We start from the raw sequence: 25,858 nt of genomic DNA, 5'->3' as shown, positions 1-25,858 counted from the left end.
CCCCTGTCTTAGATGAATGATAAGGTTGGGAATCACTGGTGTCTGGATTTTGGAATAAATAATTCTCAGACTCTCTCCCTCTGACCTGGAAGGCTGAGGGAAATACAACAAGAACAGTCTAGCCTGGAGAGCAAATCTTATTCACTGAAGACATTCACCAGCTACATGAGTGGAGATTCAGATTTTTCATGTCTAGCAGAAAATCTATTATCCTCTAATGGTATAAAACATTGCAGTAACACTATGGGAATTTACCAATGTTTTGAAACAAAGGACATAGAAATTGTCATATCTGATCAGGCTAAGGGTTTGTCTAGTCTAGTATCCTGCCTCTGGTAGTAACAGATGTTTCAGCAGAAGGTCAAGAAACTGCAAAATTGGTAAGAATGGCCTTTCTGGCCACATAGGGGAAGTTCTTTCCTTGGCTCATCAATGTAGAACATATTTAGTGGGCCTAGAAGCCAAGTCTCACCTAACTCATGGAGGATAGGTCCATCAGCGACTATTAGCCAGGATGGGCAGAGATGCAAAACCATGCTCTGAAGTGTCCCTATCTTCTGTTTGCAAGACGCTGGGAATGAGTGACAGGGGATGGATCACTTGATGATTACCTGTTCTGTTCATTCCCTTTGAAGCACCTGGCATTGGTCACTGTCAGAAGACAGGATACTGGTCTAGATGGACCTTTGGTCTGACACAGTATGGCCGTTTTTATGTTCTAACTAGCAGCTGTTTCTGCTGTAGGTTCACTGCCTCCATTGCAGAGGGAGGGTGCAGAACTGTGAAAGGAGGAAGCTGCTAGTTCAGGAATGGAGTCACTGGGTGAAATTTTCTGGTCTGTGTTATGCAGGAGGTCAGATTAGATCTATTGTCCCCTCTGGCCTTAAAATCTGTGAAAAAAAATCTTTGAAAAAGGCGTCGTCATGGGGCTACCAGTTTAGCTGCCATCCAGACTAAGGATAGAGAGAAGGCAGCCAGCTGACTCTAGAGAGGAGTAAAGCAGGCCAGCCAGATGGTCCTGCTGTCAAAGGCAGCTGAGAGCTCCAGTAGGGGGCAGATTCTGACAAAGTTCACTAGGCAAAATAGCCACATTAAAAGGTGATGTATGTGCTGACTTGCTGCAACTCTCTGTCAGCCACTATTGTGGAGAGGATGGTTTCATCTTGTTCTCTCATAAATGTATTTTAAGTCAGGTAAAACAGAATGGGCAACTCAAATGCTGCACCTTCCCTGCGCTCTTTGGTCTCCTCTCCATATAACGCCTCCCTTCGCTTTAGCTTCAAGTCGGTCACAAACTGGCTCCTCTTTTCCTAGGTGATCATCGAAGACATTGGCAATAAATCTGTGTACGAATTCCCAGTTGGTCGCTGGTTTGCGTTGGATGAAGATGATGGGAAAATCCAGCGGGACATTCTTGTGGGAGGAAGTGAGGCCACAGGTAAAGGCAGTGGGCCTGATTCTGGGGTTGGGGGTGAGGAGAACTGGGGCGGGAGCAAAGGTTTAAATAGCACTAAAATGAGATCCAATAAGTGGAGCGTAGGAAGTGAATGTCCACCTCCAACATGGTCATAAGGGGCAGGTCATTCACATAGCTGGGTTAGGGTTCGAGAGGCTGATATAGAGAGGCAGAGTCCACTCCTTCATGGTCCTTGGACCATAGGGACCTGTGCTGTGTGGAGCTCTCTAGCCATGCCCCGTTTAGAAGTTAACATGCCATGTTTGTGATTCACCATGGAGTCCTGCTGTGGACCAGACATCTGTGACATTCCAGTCCTCCAGTGCCCAGATCACCAAGCATAGCAGATGCATGACATGTCCATTGACGTAGGTCAGGAAGCACCAGCATCAGCAGGCTCCAGGCTGATGGCTAATGGAAGAAGGATCCAGTGTATGCATCAACATGTCGACCGTCTGCCTTCAGAATCTGGGTTATCAATGCCAAATGGCTTAATTATTTATCCGAGTAACTGATGAAAAAGCTTCCAATGTGCTGCTCATCAATCAATTTTATGCTTGATACTATTGCCTGGGAAGCAGAATCTCCTTTTACAACGCATTAGGTTCAATTCCAAACTCTAATATTGACTTTATGATTGTCTAACTTAATTAGAACACACACAGACAAATGCTTTATCATTGTTTGAGGAAATCTGAGCTCCTAAGGTTTGATAAAGATGCTCCACTTGCATAGAACGCGCCAACATACAAATGTTAATGCAACTTTTAAAAAGACATGACTGTTTATAAAACACCAAGTTCTGAAGTTCCTACTTAAGAAAAAATTGCCATTGAAGTTTGAGCTAGTTAACCTGAGCAAGGACTGCAAGGCTGGGCCCAAAATATTTATGTGTGCACCTTGGAACATTCTTATGGTAGTAGGAATGTTTCCTTACTTATTAATGGAGTTTAGGTGTGAACATATGTGTGGGAGCCAGAAATGGCTAACTTCTAATAATCCCAGCTAGGCCATTGACTCTGTCTGTGACATTGATGTCTCTAAAGTGACATTTTCAGATTTTTTTCAATGGACATGGAAATTGCCTTGCTGGATCAGACCAGTGTTTCATCTAGTTCTGTATCCTGGAGCTGATTTTCAGTAGCACTGAAGATCTACAGGTCCACTTCACTTAGAACTTCTGGTGCTCAGCTCCTCTGAAAAGCAGGTCTCTCTTACTTAGGTGATTAAATATGGGTCTAGGCACTTAACGTTAGGCACCCACATTTGAAAAAGTTGGTATTGACAACTATGCCTCAGTCTCCTAGCTCTTAAAGTGGGGTAATCTCTGTGCCTACCTTGTGGAATGTAATGCGGAACACTCTGAAGATGTTACATATGTGTTCAGTATTTTTCATTTAACTTAATTGTTATAGCAAGAATGTCAGAACCACTGAACTTCAGCTCAGGGTTCTTTCTTTCTGGGACCTTGTAGTAGAGAGGCTATCACCATATGTGTTCTCCTGCTGGAATATATGAAGTTATATAAGATTTAGCTGTGTGTTTTATCTGAAGACACCATGGCATGAAAAAACATATTTACCGCGCACTGCATGGAGGTTGAAAACAAAACACCCTGCAGGAAATCAATGCAGCAATGAACCACATTCTAAGTAAAGTCACAAATTGTTACTTTCACTTTTTTTTCTTTCTAACTGACTCTCATTCCTTTGTGAACCCCTCAGGTATTGTTTACAATGTTGCTGTAATGACAGGGGATGTCAGAGGGGCTGGCACTAACTCCAAGATCCACATAATCCTGCATGGCTCTAAAGGTTTAAAGAACAGTGGGAAGATTTTCTTGGAAGGAGGTGAATTTGAACGCGCCAGGACAGATCTATTTAACATTGAGATAGCAGCTCTTCTCAGCCCCCTGAGCAGAGTCACAATTGGGCATGATAACTGCGGTGTCAGTTCTGGCTGGTTTTGTGAGAAGGTGAGAACAGGTCAATGTCTTTAGGCAACTGTCAAATTATTTCTCATTTGCAGTCTGCCCTGGACAACCAAATCAGTTTTAAAATTCTACTTTTATTTAGATTACAATATCTCCAGTGTATTAAGTCAATATTATGCATAATGCATGCTACGAGACTGATTGCCACTAATATATGTTAGATGCATAAATCAATCCCTCATTAACTGGGTCAATTGCTCGTTTGCTGTCACAAAGATAGAGATTATTTTCTGCTCAGCACAGAAGCACTGTTAGATGTTTGCATAATGCGTATTGCAGAAATGCAATTTTGTGTTGTATTCAGAACTTCAAAGTTAAGATCCAGAGTCAAACTTGCCCATCATTTAGGAGCTGTTGTGATCTTGGGTTTTGGATGGGTCAAGAACAGGGAAAGGGGTCAATCACATCAGTTTATTAGGGGTCCAAATCTGGGCTTTTCAGATCTATGGGTTTGTGTCTATGCCCATGTGTTCTGCCATGAGATTGTCAGCTCTTAATCCTAGCTTACCAATAAAGGGGCAACTTTCCCTCTAGATGATGGAAGGCCATGCAGTCTGGGAAATGATGTAGTTTAGCAGTGGAGACACCTGAATCATTTGCATAACTTGGGTCTCCTGCCAATCACTGAAAAGTGTGGCTGCCCGACCCTCAGTCCACTTGGGCTGTTGAATTGAAAATGAAAGATGCATGCAACAGGCCCCTGTCATTGACTTCAGTGGTTCCTGTTACATCCTGCAACCCCCACTTCCCAAGCCCGTGTCTTTGGAGGATGAGCAATTGACCCTTTTCTCCCTCCAGGCTCTACAGTGGTGTTTGGCCTCTGCTTGGTAGGCACATGTCAATGCACCCTAAGAAGGATCTTCTGGGGCAGTAGGAGGGCAGAAACCATTTGTTGCACTCATAATTGGACAAGAAACACCCTGTTGTTTTTTTCTGATGACTTCCCAAAGAGCTTAACTTTCCACAGAGGACTCACAACTCCTTGCTCAGTTGTTGCCTGAGCTGTGGCAGGTTTCAGACATCTCTAATTTGGGCTGCTAGTGAAAGGAAATGGATAACTGGACTCTCTTTCCTGGACTACTTTTCCTAGGTGGTGGTTTATTGCCCATTCACTGGCATTGAACAAACCTTTCCTTGTGGGAAATGGCTGGATGAAGATGAAGGAGATGGACTGATAGAACGGGAGCTCTATGAAATGGTCTCCCTGCGCCAGAAGAGACTAAAAAGTATGTATGGTGGCAGGCAGGGCACAAGCAGATTCCTTCTACCCTCAAACTCGCATGCTACCTATCCTGACACAATATGGGTAGACTCTTCTGCAAGGCAGAGGCCTAGGTAATGCAGTGATCAAAGCTCTCAGGTCTTGCTTTAATTCCAGTTTGAGACATTCAGATGGACATGGGTTTGGGGGTTTCAAGAAATTAAACTTTTAAAATATTGTAAAGGAATGCACCGGTTTCCTTATTTAGGGGAATTATGGGCTTCTCAGGTTGGGTCACTGGGCATGAAGAGAGTCCCTATAGCACCTTTACACTGTAGACATGTTAGATCTAGAGTTGTTCTCCCTATACTATTAAAACCTGCTCTGCCAGTGAAGCTGAATATCTCCCTCCGCCCCCCGCCCCAGTGCATCCTAAAAAAATGGAGAAGAGGAAAAATAAAAGAAGCAACCAACTCTGTTATTGTTGATTTTACACAGCTTGCAAACCTTATTTTTCACTTAGGGTGGGTGGCACAGGAGTAAAAAGTCCAATAATATTTTGTCATCTTGACCAAGTGCAGAATGTGCCTCTCCAGGTAGCAAAGTTAAGCATTTTATCCCCCTGCATTAGAGGGAGGCACGCTGAAATGCATTTGGCTAGGCGTGCCATTCCATGTAGCAGAGGGCAATATGGTTCAAGACCTGTTTGGTGTCTTTGCAGCAAGAAGGGAGTTCCTACTATTTCACCCGTATTAGAATGTACATGTAAGTAAAAGGTTTTAATTAGCAAAATAGATGCTATTTAATCAGGATGCCTCTGTGGATTCCAGTTTGTCCTGTTTAAGCAGCAGTTCCATGTAAACTAAGTTTATCTAAATGTTATCGTCGCATTATGTCTCTCACGCAGTCCATTTAACTAAAGCATTTATGACCTTTAACTGCCATATTATCAACTCTGATTGTTATTGACAGGGTAATTCCCTGGTTGCCATTGTATGCGAGATGGGCAGAGAACATTAGCCTTGAGAAATCTGTGCCCTTTAAATGCCACATTAAAGAATTGTAGAAGCTGGAGATGGGGAAAACCTATTATGTCATCCAGTCCATCAGCTTGCCAGTGCAGAATTGTTCCCTACTGTACATTTATTGGAGTATTGTTCAAACTCATTTTAAATGTCCACAGAGACAAGTCTGCCTGCACTGCTTTTGGAAGAGTATTCCACAGACTCATAGATCTCACTGTTGAGAAGCTTTTCTTGCTGTACAACCAAAATTTTTCCTTCCTTAATTTCATTCTAGACCCCTTTGCACCAAATGATTCCTGTCTCTCTTTGGTGCTTATATCCAGAAGAATCTCTGCTCACCAAACCCTGCTTATGAGAACCTGTTAGCCAAACACCCAGTGTCACTTGATGTGTAGGGAGATGAGTAAGGTAACAGCCTGAAGACTTCAGATTTATAGAGCCACTAAGATCTGCAAAGATGTGGCAAATGCTTGGGGAACTCCTAATCTCCTCTGACAGCTCCATCCAGACTCTGTGCTTGGTTCCTTCTTCTTTGACCCCTTTACTCCCTTGGCAACCAAATAATCACTGGGTTTTGCAGTCTGTTACTGTCCAATTTTTAAGTTCTTGGCTAATTTAATTTTACAAATTACACCTGTGCAATGTACAGCTACAGTAAGGCATGGATCTATGCTACGCCAAGTGTTGTATACTATTGTTATACCAGAGGTAACTCAACCAATCAACACCCTTACTTTGCAGATAATTTGTGTGCAACAATTTCATTGGTTGAGGGGACTGCACACATGATGGATTACTTGGCCCATGTACCCAACTGCCACACACACAAATCAACGCAAATCACCCAGCACAATCAACCTCACCTAGACACATATCGAAACAATCATTCAAACAACTACACAACCAGCATACACATATAGCCCCTTACCACAGCACACACCCCTTATTGGCCACCTGCATAAATCCACATAACTCTCCCAACATACCACAACCCTCATAGAACAACACAACCTTCACACACTATAACCGCAAACTCACATAGTCCCTCACCACAGCACACACCCCTCATTTTCTACCCACACAAATCAACACAACGCAACCTACACACAAAACAACCCAACCACCCACACAACAGCACAACCAGCACACAAAATAACCCCACACATCACTCTGAAGCCTAGATTGTCTGTTAAGTCAGTGTGACGTGATGGAAACAGACACAAGCATGGCTGGGAACTCTTTTGGTCTGTTACTGTCCAGTTTTTAAGTTCTCCGCCATTTCTGGCCTTTTGCACACATGACTTTACAAATTACACCAGTGCAACAGCACAGGCTTTCAGCTGCTACTTAGAGTTTAAAGGGAGTCACATGGTTAAATCTCCATGCAATGCATGGAATGTTATTCCTGTATGACTATAGATACCTGATTATGTATATGCCTAAGAGGATAAAAGGCCTGAATTTTCCTCATATAAATACCCAGCCTCCTCTTGTTCTAGTGAAGTTATCGGAATGTTTTTACCAGCGTGTTTTAATATTTTTATTCGCTGTTTTGTTTATAAAATGGTTTGAATCTTCTTTGTAGAAAATCCCTGGTCACTTTGGATCTGGACAAGTGACATTAAGAATGCAGGGACAGATGCCAGCATCTTCCTCCAGATTTACGGAGACAAGGGGAAGTCAGATGAAATGAAACTGGACAACAATTCAGACAACTTCGAATCTGGACAAACTGACAAGTTCACGGTCAGAACTTTGCATTTGTGGCAGAAGGACTTGACTGTGGTTCTCTTAGGGCAAATTTCACCTCTCTGCAGAGGGCCAGCAGCCCAAGTCATATATACACCAATTAAATCCCACTTTAAGCTTTGGACAAATCCTTTGCTGATGTAAATAGGTATAATGCCATTGACTTCCGTGGAGACCCAAAGATTTACACCAGCTGTGGATCTGGTCCAAGTTCTTAAAATAGGGCTTATGGCTGTTCAGGTGGTGGTGACTTGAAGTAATGATGGTATCGCATAGTACGTTCCCTCCAGAGCTCTGGGCTATATCCTCAGGTGATGTAAATTGGAACAGCTCCATTGACTCCAATTCATTTGCTGCACCCATTTGTTCCAGTGGAGGAGATGGTCCATTATGCCTGCAGAGGGGAGGAACAAGCACAGTACCTACAGTGGGGCTGGGCTGGGGGGAGCTCATTGACCAACAGCCCTTGTTAGAACCTTGGGAAGAGCAGTCTATCCACATTCCATGCAGTGCTAGCCTCTTTGCGCTTGCACAAGTGTGACTGTCATGGCTATTAGTATGCTTAGGAATAGTTTATATGTACAGTGCCCCCAAAGTGCCCTGGGCTCTAGAAAGAACAAGTAGCAGACAAGGCTCCTGTCCCAAATAGTTTATAGTCTTAACCTGGCCACATCTCCAGTCTCCTTGGACATTCTCCTCAAAGAGTGACTAGTGCTGATGTCAATATTGCCTGCAGAGTTGGGGTTAGGTAGAAGCTTCCTGTGCACGCTAGTACCCCTAATTCCTTGACATGCTTGCATTTGACTGGCCCTAAAACTTAGTTATGGGTTGTCCAGAAGAAGGTTAAAAAGCAAAGAGTTCTGATTACCTACCCTGTTGTAACAATAATTCCTCTATGTAGCCGAAGCTGTAGCTGTCTCACAGAAAGAAGTGCATATGTTTTGGAGGCTTTGTTTGGGGAACAGCTGTGGAGGATTCCAACAAGAATAATGCTATGAGATGAAGGTGCTCCAAATATTATAGCTGACAGCCCTTATTCAGATGACTTATTCAGGGGACAGCAGATTCTCCTCAGTGCCCAACAGTGAACAGCTCAGGCCAGTGGTTGTCCCCACATTGGTTTCTATGCAGTCCTCCGCATCTGGGAAATGTTGGCTCTGATGTTGGGACTCTAGGTGTGCAAAGCAAGGAGAACACGGTGTATGGGTGTGTGTCAGTATCCTATCTAAGGCAGAACTCCAAACTATGGCAGCAAATTATATTCCATGCCCGTGACTTCAGTGACTTTCATGACTAAGGGTTGCAGGATTCTGACCTTACGTTATTTATCATGAAAGTAAATTCATCAAACTGTCTTTGCGGTGTAGGGAATGTTACCTTTCTAGCAGAACTCATTCTCAGCCCCTGTTCTTCCTCCTTTTGACCCTCATTGGAAGCTGTGGATTTCAGGAGGCTTTAAGAGCAATGTATGTGCCTTGCTGAGTTATGTAATGTGTCATTTTGGGTATGTTTGTGTTTGTTTATGTAGATTGAGCTCCCTGATCTGGGCACATTTTATAAGCTCCGGATATGGCATGAGAAGAGGAGCCCTTTTGCTGGCTGGCATCTAGACAAGGTGAGATGATGGAAAGGCAGATTGCACCTGAAAAAGCCAAGTACGCTTTCAATGGGGCAAGTCATCCTCTCTTGTCACCAAGACAAGAGACATATTACAAATATGCTGCGTTAATGAGCTAGCAGTTGCTTTCAGTATGCAATGGTCTGGTATTAGGAGTCTGAATTGGCATCTCCATTTACAAGAGTGTGGTTCTGCTGTGCAACGGTGAGGATCAGGATCTGGAGAGTCTGCATGGAAGGTGCACACGCTCTGCATATTCCAGAGCACAGCTCCACTGGGGCATCCCTGCACACCTTTGTCTAACCCAGCTGTGGGGGATACCAAGGGAGAAGAGGGAGCATGGCTGGTGGATAGGCTGCTACAAAGGCCCACTGAATATTGTCCCCGTCTGAGTAGGGGTGCAGGTGCTGCAGGAGATACCATAACCTTTACACTGCAGTAGTAGCTAGAGAGTGACTCCTATTGGTGTTTCATGGGCTTTGGGAGAGGATTCCTTCACCTCTCAGCTCCATGTCAGTTCCCCACCCCCACCCCCCACAGTATTCAGCCCAACTGTCGGGTTGCAAGAAAACTTACCCTCAGAAATGGGAACTGTTTCCAAGTCCTTTGTTTAATCTGAGCTTATTACCGAGGAAGTTTTGGTGCTGTGCTCAGATCCTGACGGCGGGAGGGTAGAAAGGAGTGCCCCTCATTGCCCAGCAGTGAACAGCTCAGCCCATTGATTGTCCCCACACTGAGTCTTATGCAGTCTTCCTCCACTTGGGGAATATTGGCCCTGATTCTGAGACCCTGGAGTAAGGTGTTCAAAGCAAGGAGAACATTGTGTATGGGTGTGTCAGAATCCTAAGGCCTCCCAACTGATCGGCAATGGATCCTAATTCCCGCCAAGTCAGAGGTCCTGGATTTCACACATAATTCTTCTATCACTAGCCAGTCTGAGGACTAGAAGCTAGCCCAGTCTTCGTTGCAGGGGACTAAGATTTCAGGGTGGATTTGGGTCTCCTGATGCTTCATGAAGATGACACGTTGGGTAGCAAGTGTGGAAAGGAAGGTGTGTAGATCAGCCCGCTCTTGTAGCATTTACTGTCAAAAGTGTAGCGCCCCTCTCCACCCGGTTACCTTCTTTAATGCCAATCTGCTGACAGGTTTTGATGGACAGGTCTGAGTTCTTCTGGATCCCGCCACCCACTCAGCAGGGGGTATCTTCTTTATTTTTTCCTATGAATTTATTTGGTGGTGCCTCCACCCCCCTCACTCCTTCCTGGAGGCTCACCAACCAGTACAGCTTGGGAGGAAAACTTTAACCACAGGGTAATCCCCACTTACTTGCCAGATAGTTGGAGACTTCCAAGAAATAACACAAACACATATAATATATTCAACACAATAATTATATTAAATAGGAGACAAATATAACATAGCAGGGTAAAACACTATTTTTAGGGTCACTGGTGCCCACTCTGATAAAACCTGTGACTTTACTTTGTTGGGGCCCTTGATGACCTATGACCACAAAATTCTTCTCTGCAGTGGTCTAGCAGTGTGGCTGACGGGGTTCAGTACAGCCCAAAGGACTCACAAGTAGGAGAAGGTGGTAAATCCCTCCACAGGTTTAATATGCAGCAGGTTATAAAATCCCCAAACCCTCACTCCCTGGCTTGAGGACACAGTTCAGGGAGTAGGGGGTCCCCAAAACAAATTCCCTGACTGACTAACTAAAAGATGGTGCACTCACAAACTCCATGAATGATCCTCAGGTTCAGAGATGACTCTGGACTCCTCAGTCACTGCAGAGGGGCTGATCTCTGCTGGCAGGGATCCTCTTCAGGCAGGAATCAGGCTGCTTCGGTCCCAGGATTTCGCCTCACCACAAAGGGGTGCAGGGCTCAAGGTGCAGATTACACAACTGTACTAAAATCCAAACTGTAGCCTCCTAGCCCAGCGTCCAGACACACACACAGAGCAGGCAGCAGTCCTGGCTTAGCAGACAGAGCAGAGCTGACCATGTGGTGACTGGTCTCACCTAGGGAGCTGGAGGGCTAACTCAGCCTGGCTGGGGACGTTTCCCAACAAAACTCTACAAACTGGGAGTCAACAGTGGAGAGGGAAAAGCCCAGCTGAGGGATCTTGCTTTCAGGTCTCTAGAGGCCTGTTCTCAGGGGGAACCCTGCATGCAGGCCTGGGACTCACCAGCTCCACACACAGCCAGTCCTGCCCTTGCCCTGGCTGGCTCCAGACTGACTCAAAAAATGGCTTCTCCCCTTTCCTGAACTCCCTGGGAGGGGCATCTCACTCCCTATTGGTTGCCGGGCAAACTGAGTCTGCCTTGGCTCCCCCTCCCTACCAGGGACAGTGTGCCTCTCCCTGAGCTGCCAGCAGACAGAGCCCCAGGAATCTAGGTAATCTCCTGGGGGGTTACACAAGGAATAGTAATGGGGGCAGGAGGCCAGCGGTCTAATATTCCCGTCGAGTGCAGTCACTGCAGGAGATGAGAGGGATGGAAAATGGCAGCAGCCAACAGCCTGGACTTCAGTGCCTGAAGGGTACATCCTTTCTCCCCGTCTTACACAGACAACTATATTTCCCCCCTTGCCTGCTGTATAGATGTGCTTTCCTGGGGCTCTCAGACACATTATCTTATGCAGCAGGACCAGCAAGCAAGTGCCTTCCCAGCCTGTTTTGGCTGATTGTAAAGAGAAAAAGATTCCTAATAGCCAGGTCTGGGAGAGTGTGACGCAGTCTCCCAACGGATAATGCTGGAAGCCCCATGCTTCAGTCATTTACATCTTCAGTGAAGGAAACAGTGGAGACTCTGCTGTAGGGGGCACCCCTGTCCTGTCTGGGGGGATAAACGATAACCTACGGAAAAATCTTTACTCATTTCTTATTTCTCTTGCTCAGCCAGCACCAGTTCTCTTTGTTACTTAGCCAGCAGGAAAATGTTCTTGCGAAGAAGGGTCTAGTTTGTTTCTCCATTACTTTGACACTGATTATGATGCTGTCAGCCTTTCCCTAGGTCTGGAGGCATGGAGTTCATCCCTAAGCTTTATTCTATCAGCCGAAAAATGCAGCATGCTGTCACTAGGCCACCAGACCAGCTCTGGATCACTTGGAAGATTGTGCCTAAGAAAACATTCATTTCATGCTACAGCCGTAAAGAACAGTGATTCGCCATTTACCATTTAATAAGGTCACATTGTTTATTCTTTAGTATCTCTGATGCAATTGGGCTGGACTCTGCCCTCTTTCACACCGAGGAAGCTGTACAAGCATAGGCAGGTTCTAGTTGAGCTAGTAAATTGTGACATGTTACAGATGCATGCTAGCTCTGAAGATACATCCAGAATTATTCGTGCTTTGTGAGCCTTCGCTTGCTGTCGCTTTTTCTCCTGAAGGGGGGGATGATGCCCTACTGAGGAGGAATCCCCACTTTGTCGCTCTCAGAGGACTCCATTCACTCCCTTCCCTGCCTGTTGCAAGCAATAAGTGGGGCTGGTGTGGGAATATATCGTCTTTATATCAGATGGAATGGTCTTGTCTTGCTCCCTCCAGGACACTCCCTCATTTAAGTGAGGGAGCTCTTGAGTAACCCCAGTGGGAAGCTAGGAATGTTTAGAATGGGTTCTGGAAAGTTATGTATTCAGTTCTCCATCACAAGGGCAAGGAACACGCCATGGGGAATTTATGGGATTCCAGAGGACCCTCAGCTAGTTGCCTGAAGATAATTATTGGACTCCGGGAAATGACATGTTCCCACAATAGATTTATCTTGGTGTGCCGTTCTTTGGAGCACAAGCCACAAATGCAGCCTCTTTGTGGAGCACCAGAAGGAATCTGGAGGTCACCAGGATTCACTAGAGCTGGTGGGACCATTTTTCATGTGACCATTTCTACATTTAGTGGAGCTGAGATGTCTATCCTGGCTTCTGCCCCAGAGTCTGTGTGTTACCGTGACTGGTTCTGGCATGTTGCTTCACCATAGCACCACTCAACTCAGCATGTATGAAGTTGGCAGCACCCCTGAAACTTTCTACTGTAGGGTTTCATACGGGCATCCATCACTGTAGTATCTGAGTGCCTCCAAAGTCAAATTAATTGGGATGGCAAGGTCCATACTGGAGTTCATGGAGTTTCCAGCTCCTCCTATTCCCTAATAGGAAGATCTGTGTCGGGTAACTTTTTGCAGGGAGGGTGGAAGGTTGAGGATTTTTTCACATGGGGATTGTTGTTATAACTGTCATTCTGGTCAGTCTTTATCAAACAGAGAAGTCTTGCAGCGTGTTCAGATTCTGGGTGTCCAGTCTTCTCTGGTAGTTTGTTCCATAGCTGTTTCCCTTGACCAAGAACACCGTATTTCCAGCTCTCTCACACTTCTTCCTGGCTTTGTGATCTGCATTCTCTCAGTAGAGTGCAGCTGTCTTGGCCGTTTATAGATGATGATGCAGTCTCTAATATAACTGGGACCTAAACTACTAATAATGATCAAGGTCCTGAACTGGAAGTGGAAACAGACTGCGAGCCCGTGGAGGGACTGGAGCACAGTGGCCTAGTCCATGGAGAAGCCAGGCCTCTACATTTTATACAAGCTGGAGCCTTTGTGTTGTTTTTGTCTTCAAGTTCAGGTACAGGTGAATTGCAGTAACCAGGCCTGGAGGTGACAAATGCGTAGATTGCCATGGTGATGTCCTTGTCTGTGAGGAAGGGGAGGCATTTCTTAGCAAGCTGGACATGGGGAAAAATTGTTTTTGTCACTGATGCTATGTGATCCTCTAGGGTATTGTGATGTGTGAAACAAGACCCAAGGTCCCAGATCACATTCTGATGAACAGGGATGAAGGGGTGTACGCCTGCAATGGAAGATGAGGACAGTCTCCCAGCATGTTCTTCAAAGTGTTTAACCCTATTGACCTGGTCACTTTGGTCTTGCCAGGTTGAATGTGAGCCTGCTACTTTTTATCCAGGATATGATCTTTTCCAGGCTTGTGGCATCATAGTAGCAATAGGACTAGTATGCAGATAGTGCCTCCTTCCCCTGTGCCATCTGGCCTTGGGGAAAGATTGCAGAGAGCAGCCAACCAAAGATTCTAGCTGGGAGGGCCAGAAGCAGCCAAAGCAGGGACCTCTGGATCTTAGACAGTCAGAGCAGTTTTAACTGGACTTTCTCCTCCCTGTGCTAATTGGCTGGTTGTTCCAACCTTCCCCCCCTCCCTCACAGTCCCTTGACCTCAGCTCTAGTCCACATCTGTCCCCCTTACTCTCTCCTCCTCTGCCCCATTCCCTTTGCCCCCTTCCTTTCCTTTTCTTTCTGTTTAGCGGATCCCCTCCTAACTAACCCCCTTTACCCTCCCCCCAAAATAGTGGAACGAATATGTTGATTATTATTATTTATTTATTTGTATTGCTGTAGCACCTACAAGCCCCACTCATGGACCAGGACCCCATTGCGCCAGGTGCTGTACAAACACAGAACACAAAAACAGAGCTTACAGTCTAAGTCTAAATAAAAGACGTGAGACAACAGATGGATACAGACAGACAAAGGGGGAGTACAAGGAAACAAGGAGGCAGTATTAGTCAGCGTGGTAGGCAGTGGTTTCAGCACACCAGCCACCTAATTGTTGTCAAGTTTTGTGTAGGCCTTACAGCAAAGGAGAGTTTTAAGGAGGTTTTGAAGCTCCTCCCAAGTGGGGGGAGGGGAGGAAGTTCTGGAGAAAGCACAAAGGTGCTTGTTTGACAATGTAACAAATGGGCGATGGAGGCTGGCATCATGGGCTGATTGGAGGCGGGAGTCAAACTTTCGATACTGGATGAGAGATGATAGGTAGGGTGAGTTCAGGTCATAAAAGTCACAGAACATGAAAACAAGTAGCTTATGTTTGATGTGATAGAGAAGGGGGAGCCAGTGGAGGGATGCCAAGAGAGGGTGACAATGTCAAAGTGATGGGCTAGGAAAATGATCTTTGCAGCAACATTCTGAATGGATATGAACATGGCAAGATTACATTTGTCCAGGTCAGAGAAAGGGCTGTTGCAGTAATCATGACACAATATGATGAGAGCCTGGACAAGAACTTTAGCTGTTGTGGAAGGACAGGAAAGGCCGTATTTTAGCAATGTTATGCTGAAAGAATCAGCAAGATTTAGACATAGCCTGGATATGAGGACTTAATGAGAGGTCCTACTTGAAGATGACACCCAGGTTACAGGCATGAGCGGCAGGCAGAATGGTGGAGTTGTCTGTGGTGATTGAGAAAGGAGAAAGCAGGGAGGGCTTGGGAGGGAAGATGAAGAGCTCTGAGATGATGGGAGCCATGTTTTAGCTATGTTTTCCCGCCATAGACTCATAGACTCATAGACTTTAAGGTCAGAAGGGACCAATATGGTCATCTAGTCTGACCTCCCGCATGATGCAGGCCACAAAAGCTGACTCACCCACAACAGAATCTTCCAGCCTGCGACCCCTGCCCTATGCTGCGGAGGAAGGCGAAAAACCTCCAGGGCCTCTGCCAATCTACCCTGGAGGAAAATTCCTTCCCGACCCCAAATATGGCGATCAGCAGAACCCCGAGCATACAGGCAAGATTCTACAGCCGGACTCTCATTTTACCCGCGATGGCCCGTTAATGCCTATTTGACTAAAATCACATTATCCCATCAAACCATTCCCTCCATAAACTTATCAAGCCTAATCTTGAAGCCAGAGAGGTCCTTTGCCCCCACCGTTTCCCTCGGAAGGCTGTTCCAAAATTTTACCCCTCTGACGGTCAGAAACCTTCGTCTAATTTCAAGCCTAAACTTCCCCACGGCCAGTTTATATCCATTCGTTCTCGTATCCACATTACTACTAAGCTGAAATAATTCCTCTCCCTCCTTGGTATTAATCCCTTTGATATATTTAAAGAGAGCAATCATATCCCCCCTCAGCCTTCTTTTGGTTAGGCTAAACAAACCGAGCTCCTCGAGTCTCCTTTCATAGGAAAGGTTTTCCATTCCTCGGATCATCCTAGTGGCCCTTCTCTGTACCCGTTCCAGTTTGAGTTCATCCTTTTTAAACATAGGAGACCAGAACTGCACACAGTACTCCAAATGAGGTCTCACCAGCGCCTTGTATAACGGAAGCAGCACCTCCCTGTCCCTACTAGAAATACCTCGCCTAACGCATCCCAAGATCGCATTAGCTTTTTTCACAGCCACGTCACATTGCCGACTCATAGTCATCTTGCGATCAACCAGGACTCCGAGGTCCTTCTCCTCCTCCGTCACTTCCAACCTATGCGTCCCTAACTTATAACTAAAATTCTTGTTAGTCATCCCTAAATGCATCACCTTACACTTCCCACTATTGAATCTCATCCTATTATTGTTACTCCAATTTACAAGGTCATCCAAGTCTCCCTGCAAAATATCCCGATCCTTCTCCGAATTGGCAATACCTCCCAACTTTGTGTCATCCGCAAACTTTATCAGCCCACTCCTACATTCGGTTCCGAGGTCAGTAACGAATAGATTAAATAAAATCGGACCCAAAACCGAACCTTGAGGAACCCCACTGGTGACCTCCCTCCAACCCGACAGTTCCCCTTTCAGTACTACCCGCTGCAGTCTTCCCTTTAACCAGTTCTTTATCCACCTCTGGATTTTCATATCGATCCCCATCTTTTCTAATTTAACCAGTAATTCCTCGTGCGGCACAGTATCAAACGCTTTACTAAAATCTAGGTAAATTAGATCCACCGCATTTCCTTTATCTAGAAGGTCTGTTACTTTCTCAAAAAAGGAGATCAAGTTGGTTTGGCACGATCTTCCTTTCGTAAACCCATGTTGTAATTTGTCCCAATTGCCATTCACCTCAAGGTCCTTAACTACTTTTTCCTTCAAGATTTTTTCCAAGACCTTGCATACTACAGAAGTTAAACTAACAGGCCTGTAGTTACCCGGGTCACTTTTTATCCCCTTCTTGAAAATAGGAACCACATTAGCTATTTTCCAGTCCATCGGTACCTCCCCCGAGTTTACAGATTTATTAAAAATTATCGCCAAGGGGCTTGCAATTTCTCGCGCCAGCTCCTTCAATATTCTAGGATGAAGATCATCCGGTCCACCCGATTTAGTCCCATTTAGCTGGTCAAGTTTGGCTTCCACCTCTGATACTTTAATGTCAATTGCCCCTCCTTTATTCCCCTCTGTCCCGCTCCCTCTATTCCTAAGCCCTTCATTAGCCTTGTTAAACACCGATGCAAAATATTCATTTAGATATTGTGCCATGCTTAGATTGTCCTTAATCTCCACTCCATCTGCAAGCTTCAGTGGCCCCACTTCCTCTTTCTTTGTTTTCTTCCTATTTATATGGCTATAAAACCTCTTACTATTGGATTTAATTCCCCTCGCGAGGTCCAACTCTACACGGCTTTTGGCCTTTCTCACCGCATCCCTACATGCTCTGACCTCAATAAGGTAGGTTTCTTTGCCGATCTCTCCTCTCTTCCATTCTTTGTACGCTTTCTGTTTTTTCTTAATCGCCCCTTTGAGACGCCCGCTCATCCAGCTGGGTCTAATTCCCCTGCCTACTGACCGTTTCCCCTTTCTCGGGATACAGGCCTCGGACAGCTCGTGCAACTTCAGCTTGAAATAATCCCAGGCCTCATCTGCCTTTAGCTCTCTAAGTATGTTAGCCCAATCCACTTCCCTAAGTAGTTGCCTTAATTTATTAAAGTTGGCCTTTTTGAAATCGTAAACCTTAGTCACAGTCATAGTTTTATTTCTGTTAACCCTTCCATTTAGTTTAAACCAAATTAGCTCATGGTCACTCGAGCCAAGGTTGTCCCCTACAACCATTTCCTCAACGAGGTCCTCACTACTCACCAGCACCAAATCTAAAATGGCATCCCCCCTCGTCGGTTCAGCTACTACTTGATGAAGGAATTCATCTGCTAGCACGTCTAGAAACATCTGAGCCCTATTATTGTTACTAGCATTTGTTCCCCAATCTATGTCTGGGAAGTTAAAGTCCCCCATGATCACACAGCTCTTATTAGTTTTTACTTCCTTAAAAACATTAAATAGTTCTCTGTCCGCATCCAGGCTAGATCCCGGCGGTCTATAGCACACCCCAAGCAGTATCTCAGGGGAGGCTCTAGTAGTTCTTTTACCCAGTGTAATCGTTGCCCAGACAGACTCCGTCTTATCCATTCCATCACTTATTATTTCTTTACATTTTAGCTCATTATTGACATACAATGCCACACCCCCACCTTTACCTTTTTTCCGGTCATTCCTAAACAGCACATACCCTTCCATACCTGTACTCCAGTCATGACTACCATTCCACCACGTTTCGGTTATTCCTACGATATCAGGTTTCATTTCTTGGACCAGGAGCTCCAATTCCTCCATTTTGTTACCTAGGCTTCTCGCATTGGTGTATAAACATCTTACCATATGCTGTCTATCCATTCTCCCATTAGTTATGCACTTTGGTACGGACCCAGTAGTGTCCATCTGCCCCCTCCTTCTTATGTCCAATTCCCTACCCCTACCTATATCTGTGCTTTTCTCCTCGCCCTCTTTTTCAGTGTTGGAATCTGGCGTGGAGATCAACTGGACATCTCCCAACCGTCTCCCCCAAGTTCCTAGTTTAAAGCCCTTTTGATGAGATGAGCCAGCCTCCCTCCCAGAAGTCTATTTCCTTCCCTACTCAGGTGAAGTCCATCCCGCGAGAACAGCTGTCTGTCCCCGAAAGCCTCCCAGTGGCCATACATCCCAAAGCCCTCCTTATAGCACCACTCCCTTAGCCAGCTATTTATCCTCACAATCCTGTCTGCCCTTTGCTGTCCTTCTCTAGGAACAGGCAGAATCCCACTGAAGATAATCTGAGCCTCGACTTCCTTAAGCGTCTTCCCCAGCCTGGCATAATCTCCCTTGATTCTCTCTAGCGAGAACCTAGCCGTGTCATTCGTTCCTACATGAAGGATGATCAAGGGGTTCTTACCCGCTCCTTTTAGGATCCTTTTCAACCGCAGGTCCACATCCCGTATCTTAGCGCCCGGCAGACAGCACACCCTTCTGTTTTCCGGGTCCGCCCTGGTCACAGGCCTGTCTAACCTCCTCAGTAAGGAGTCCCCAATCACATAAACCTGCCTTTGCCTGGGGGCAGCGCAATCTACCAATCTATCCCCTGTTCCCTGCGGCCGTAACTCCTGTCTGTCTCTATTTTCCCTTATAGTCCCCCTATTGCCATCCTGAATCCTCCCGGGGCCAAGTGTTGATGCTACTTCCATCAACTCTTCCCCCCTGTGTATTGGACTAGCTGCCCTTCTTTTCTTCCTCTGCCTCCCACCATCAGGTACCACCTGCTGCGTCCCCTCCTTGTTAGCCAAACACCCAAACCTGTTCCTGAGTTCTATTTCCCCCTCACTAGCCCTCCTTTTCCTTGGCCTGCTTCTCACGGTCACATGCTTCCACTGCTCTTGTTCTCCCCCCGACATTCCCCCCTCACAGACCATAGCCCCCGCTTCCACCTGCACCCCTGAGCATGCCCCTTCAGCCACCCCTTGCCTTTGCTCCATTAGCTGCTCAAACCCCCTTCTAAACTCTACCAGGGTCTCTACCTGCATCTCCAACCCCCGAACCTTTTCCTCTAACAGGGCAAGTAGGCGGCATTTCATACAGACATACCTCTGATCAGGTGCACCTGCTAGGACTATATACATACCGCAGCTGCTACATGCTTTCATCTGCATTGTGTCCCCTGCTGCCTGGCTCATGGCTGCTGTGGTCTCTGCCTGCAGCCTCTGAGGGAACAGAGCACACCTGCCTCCCCTTCCACCTCCCCCTGTAAACTCCCACTTAAACTCCCCTGTTAGCAGCCCTGTTGGCCGGCTCCTGGGGGCCGCTGCTCGGCTGGGAGGCCTCTTTTATAGGCCCCCTAATCAGCCAAGCTCCGCCCCCTAATCAGGGCGGAGCCCCTACTCAGGGCTCGGGGCTCAGCACACTGCCCCTACAGGCCTCTACACATACAAGCACTTCTCCTCCAATGAGACTCACTCCCACTTAAACTCCCCTGTTAGCAGCCCTGTTGGCCGGCTCCTGGGGGCCGCTGCTCGCTGCTAGGGCCGCTGCTCGGCTGGGAGGCCTCTTTTATAGGCCCCCTAATCAGCCAAGCTCCGCCCCCTAATCAGGGCGGAGCCCCTACTCAGGGCTCGGGGCTCAGCACACTGCCCCTACAGGCCTCTACACATACAAGCACTTCTCCTCCAATGAGACTCACTCCCACTTAAACTCCCCTGTTAGCAGCCCTGTTGGCCGGCTCCTGGGGGCCGCTGCTCGCTGCTAGGGCCGCTGCTCGGCTGGGAGGCCTCTTTTATAGGCCCCCTAATCAGCCAAGCTCCGCCCCCTAATCAGGGCGGAGCCCCTACTCAGGGCTCGGGGCTCAGCACACTGCCCCTACAGGCCTCTACACATACAAGCACTTCTCCTCCAATGAGACTCACTCCCACTTAAACTCCCCTGTTAGCAGCCCTGTTGGCCGGCTCCTGGGGGCCGCTGCTCGCTGCTAGGGCCGCTGCTCGGCTGGGAGGCCTCTTTTATAGGCCCCCTAATCAGCCAAGCTCCGCCCCCTAATCAGGGCGGAGCCCCTACTCAGGGCTCGGGGCTCAGCACACTGCCCCTACAGGCCTCTACACATACAAGCACTTCTCCTCCAATGAGACTCACTCCCACTTAAACTCCCCTGTTAGCAGCCCTGTTGGCCGGCTCCTGGGGGCCGCTGCTCGCTGCTAGGGCCGCTGCTCGGCTGGGAGGCCTCTTTTATAGGCCCCCTAATCAGCCAAGCTCCGCCCCCTAATCAGGGCGGAGCCCCTACTCAGGGCTCGGGGCTCAGCACACTGCCCCTACAGGCCTCTACACATACAAGCACTTCTCCTCCAATGAGACTCACTCCCACTTAAACTCCCCTGTTAGCAGCCCTGTTGGCCGGCTCCTGGGGGCCGCTGCTCGCTGCTAGGGCCGCTGCTCGGCTGGGAGGCCTCTTTTATAGGCCCCCTAATCAGCCAAGCTCCGCCCCCTAATCAGGGCGGAGCCCCTACTCAGGGCTCGGGGCTCAGCACACTGCCCCTACAGGCCTCTACACATACAAGCACTTCTCCTCCAATGAGACTCACTCCCACTTAAACTCCCCTGTTAGCAGCCCTGTTGGCCGGCTCCTGGGGGCCGCTGCTCGCTGCTAGGGCCGCTGCTCGGCTGGGAGGCCTCTTTTATAGGCCCCCTAATCAGCCAAGCTCCGCCCCCTAATCAGGGCGGAGCCCCTACTCAGGGCTCGGGGCTCAGCACACTGCCCCTACAGGCCTCTACACATACAAGCACTTCTCCTCCAATGAGACTCACTCCCACTTAAACTCCCCTGTTAGCAGCCCTGTTGGCCGGCTCCTGGGGGCCGCTGCTCGCTGCTAGGGCCGCTGCTCGGCTGGGAGGCCTCTTTTATAGGCCCCCTAATCAGCCAAGCTCCGCCCCCTAATCAGGGCGGAGCCCCTACTCAGGGCTCGGGGCTCAGCACACTGCCCCTACAGGCCTCTACACATACAAGCACTTCTCCTCCAATGAGACTCACTCCCACTTAAACTCCCCTGTTAGCAGCCCTGTTGGCCGGCTCCTGGGGGCCGCTGCTCGCTGCTAGGGCCGCTGCTCGGCTGGGAGGCCTCTTTTATAGGCCCCCTAATCAGCCAAGCTCCGCCCCCTAATCAGGGCGGAGCCCCTACTCAGGGCTCGGGGCTCAGCACACTGCCCCTACAGGCCTCTACACATACAAGCACTTCTCCTCCAATGAGACTCACTCCCACTTAAACTCCCCTGTTAGCAGCCCTGTTGGCCGGCTCCTGGGGGCCGCTGCTCGCTGCTAGGGCCGCTGCTCGGCTGGGAGGCCTCTTTTATAGGCCCCCTAATCAGCCAAGCTCCGCCCCCTAATCAGGGCGGAGCCCCTACTCAGGGCTCGGGGCTCAGCACACTGCCCCTACAGGCCTCTACACATACAAGCACTTCTCCTCCAATGAGACTCACTCCCACTTAAACTCCCCTGTTAGCAGCCCTGTTGGCCGGCTCCTGGGGGCCGCTGCTCGCTGCTAGGGCCGCTGCTCGGCTGGGAGGCCTCTTTTATAGGCCCCCTAATCAGCCAAGCTCCGCCCCCTAATCAGGGCGGAGCCCCTACTCAGGGCTCGGGGCTCAGCACACTGCCCCTACAGGCCTCTACACATACAAGCACTTCTCCTCCAATGAGACTCACTCCCACTTAAACTCCCCTGTTAGCAGCCCTGTTGGCCGGCTCCTGGGGGCCGCTGCTCGCTGCTAGGGCCGCTGCTCGGCTGGGAGGCCTCTTTTATAGGCCCCCTAATCAGCCAAGCTCCGCCCCCTAATCAGGGCGGAGCCCCTACTCAGGGCTCGGGGCTCAGCACACTGCCCCTACAGGCCTCTACACATACAAGCACTTCTCCTCCAATGAGACTCACTCCCACTTAAACTCCCCTGTTAGCAGCCCTGTTGGCCGGCTCCTGGGGGCCGCTGCTCGCTGCTAGGGCCGCTGCTCGGCTGGGAGGCCTCTTTTATAGGCCCCCTAATCAGCCAAGCTCCGCCCCCTAATCAGGGCGGAGCCCCTACTCAGGGCTCGGGGCTCAGCACACTGCCCCTACAGGCCTCTACACATACAAGCACTTCTCCTCCAATGAGACTCACTCCCACTTAAACTCCCCTGTTAGCAGCCCTGTTGGCCGGCTCCTGGGGGCCGCTGCTCGCTGCTAGGGCCGCTGCTCGGCTGGGAGGCCTCTTTTATAGGCCCCCTAATCAGCCAAGCTCCGCCCCCTAATCAGGGCGGAGCCCCTACTCAGGGCTCGGGGCTCAGCACACTGCCCCTACAGGCCTCTACACATACAAGCACTTCTCCTCCAATGAGACTCACTCCCACTTAAACTCCCCTGTTAGCAGCCCTGTTGGCCGGCTCCTGGGGGCCGCTGCTCGCTGCTAGGGCCGCTGCTCGGCTGGGAGGCCTCTTTTATAGGCCCCCTAATCAGCCAAGCTCCGCCCCCTAATCAGGGCGGAGCCCCTACTCAGGGCTCGGGGCTCAGCACACTGCCCCTACAGGCCTCTACACATACAAGCACTTCTCCTCCAATGAGACTCACTCCCACTTAAACTCCCCTGTTAGCAGCCCTGTTGGCCGGCTCCTGGGGGCCGCTGCTCGCTGCTAGGGCCGCTGCTCGGCTGGGAGGCCTCTTTTATAGGCCCCCTAATCAGCCAAGCTCCGCCCCCTAATCAGGGCGGAGCCCCTACTCAGGGCTCGGGGCTCAGCACACTGCCCCTACAGGCCTCTACACATACAAGCACTTCTCCTCCAATGAGACTCACTCCCACTTAAACTCCCCTGTTAGCAGCCCTGTTGGCCGGCTCCTGGGGGCCGCTGCTCGCTGCTAGGGCCGCTGCTCGGCTGGGAGGCCTCTTTTATAGGCCCCCTAATCAGCCAAGCTCCGCCCCCTAATCAGGGCGGAGCCCCTACTCAGGGCTCGGGGCTCAGCACACTGCCCCTACAGGCCTCTACACATACAAGCACTTCTCCTCCAATGAGACTCACTCCCACTTAAACTCCCCTGTTAGCAGCCCTGTTGGCCGGCTCCTGGGGGCCGCTGCTCGCTGCTAGGGCCGCTGCTCGGCTGGGAGGCCTCTTTTATAGGCCCCCTAATCAGCCAAGCTCCGCCCCCTAATCAGGGCGGAGCCCCTACTCAGGGCTCGGGGCTCAGCACACTGCCCCTACAGGCCTCTACACATACAAGCACTTCTCCTCCAATGAGACTCACTCCCACTTAAACTCCCCTGTTAGCAGCCCTGTTGGCCGGCTCCTGGGGGCCGCTGCTCGCTGCTAGGGCCGCTGCTCGGCTGGGAGGCCTCTTTTATAGGCCCCCTAATCAGCCAAGCTCCGCCCCCTAATCAGGGCGGAGCCCCTACTCAGGGCTCGGGGCTCAGCACACTGCCCCTACAGGCCTCTACACATACAAGCACTTCTCCTCCAATGAGACTCACTCCCACTTAAACTCCCCTGTTAGCAGCCCTGTTGGCCGGCTCCTGGGGGCCGCTGCTCGCTGCTAGGGCCGCTGCTCGGCTGGGAGGCCTCTTTTATAGGCCCCCTAATCAGCCAAGCTCCGCCCCCTAATCAGGGCGGAGCCCCTACTCAGGGCTCGGGGCTCAGCACACTGCCCCTACAGGCCTCTACACATACAAGCACTTCTCCTCCAATGAGACTCACTCCCACTTAAACTCCCCTGTTAGCAGCCCTGTTGGCCGGCTCCTGGGGGCCGCTGCTCGCTGCTAGGGCCGCTGCTCGGCTGGGAGGCCTCTTTTATAGGCCCCCTAATCAGCCAAGCTCCGCCCCCTAATCAGGGCGGAGCCCCTACTCAGGGCTCGGGGCTCAGCACACTGCCCCTACAGGCCTCTACACATACAAGCACTTCTCCTCCAATGAGACTCACTCCCACTTAAACTCCCCTGTTAGCAGCCCTGTTGGCCGGCTCCTGGGGGCCGCTGCTCGCTGCTAGGGCCGCTGCTCGGCTGGGAGGCCTCTTTTATAGGCCCCCTAATCAGCCAAGCTCCGCCCCCTAATCAGGGCGGAGCCCCTACTCAGGGCTCGGGGCTCAGCACACTGCCCCTACAGGCCTCTACACATACAAGCACTTCTCCTCCAATGAGACTCACTCCCACTTAAACTCCCCTGTTAGCAGCCCTGTTGGCCGGCTCCTGGGGGCCGCTGCTCGCTGCTAGGGCCGCTGCTCGGCTGGGAGGCCTCTTTTATAGGCCCCCTAATCAGCCAAGCTCCGCCCCCTAATCAGGGCGGAGCCCCTACTCAGGGCTCGGGGCTCAGCACACTGCCCCTACAGGCCTCTACACATACAAGCACTTCTCCTCCAATGAGACTCACTCCCACTTAAACTCCCCTGTTAGCAGCCCTGTTGGCCGGCTCCTGGGGGCCGCTGCTCGCTGCTAGGGCCGCTGCTCGGCTGGGAGGCCTCTTTTATAGGCCCCCTAATCAGCCAAGCTCCGCCCCCTAATCAGGGCGGAGCCCCTACTCAGGGCTCGGGGCTCAGCACACTGCCCCTACAGGCCTCTACACATACAAGCACTTCTCCTCCAATGAGACTCACTCCCACTTAAACTCCCCTGTTAGCAGCCCTGTTGGCCGGCTCCTGGGGGCCGCTGCTCGCTGCTAGGGCCGCTGCTCGGCTGGGAGGCCTCTTTTATAGGCCCCCTAATCAGCCAAGCTCCGCCCCCTAATCAGGGCGGAGCCCCTACTCAGGGCTCGGGGCTCAGCACACTGCCCCTACAGGCCTCTACACATACAAGCACTTCTCCTCCAATGAGACTCACTCCCACTTAAACTCCCCTGTTAGCAGCCCTGTTGGCCGGCTCCTGGGGGCCGCTGCTCGCTGCTAGGGCCGCTGCTCGGCTGGGAGGCCTCTTTTATAGGCCCCCTAATCAGCCAAGCTCCGCCCCCTAATCAGGGCGGAGCCCCTACTCAGGGCTCGGGGCTCAGCACACTGCCCCTACAGGCCTCTACACATACAAGCACTTCTCCTCCAATGAGACTCACTCCCACTTAAACTCCCCTGTTAGCAGCCCTGTTGGCCGGCTCCTGGGGGCCGCTGCTCGCTGCTAGGGCCGCTGCTCGGCTGGGAGGCCTCTTTTATAGGCCCCCTAATCAGCCAAGCTCCGCCCCCTAATCAGGGCGGAGCCCCTACTCAGGGCTCGGGGCTCAGCACACTGCCCCTACAGGCCTCTACACATACAA

General features: G+C 49.8%; 1 protein-coding gene across 1 annotated transcript in view; it reads left to right on the top strand.

The window, feature by feature from the left end:
• Positions 1–25,858, top strand: part of LOXHD1 (lipoxygenase homology PLAT domains 1) — a 315,455-nt gene that overhangs the window by 129,586 nt on the left and 160,011 nt on the right. The window contains exons 12-16 of the mRNA XM_065406719.1: positions 1,315–1,438; positions 3,181–3,431; positions 4,540–4,675; positions 7,261–7,421; positions 8,953–9,039. Coding sequence (XP_065262791.1) covers positions 1,315–1,438; positions 3,181–3,431; positions 4,540–4,675; positions 7,261–7,421; positions 8,953–9,039 — 759 coding nt within the window. The remainder of the gene's footprint in view (positions 1–1,314; positions 1,439–3,180; positions 3,432–4,539; positions 4,676–7,260; positions 7,422–8,952; positions 9,040–25,858) is intronic.

The sequence above is a fragment of the Emys orbicularis genome, chromosome 6 (genome assembly GCF_028017835.1).
Source record: "Emys orbicularis isolate rEmyOrb1 chromosome 6, rEmyOrb1.hap1, whole genome shotgun sequence".
NCBI classification, from domain to species: Eukaryota; Metazoa; Chordata; order Testudines; family Emydidae; genus Emys; species Emys orbicularis.
This window is presented reverse-complemented; position numbering and strand designations above follow the sequence as displayed.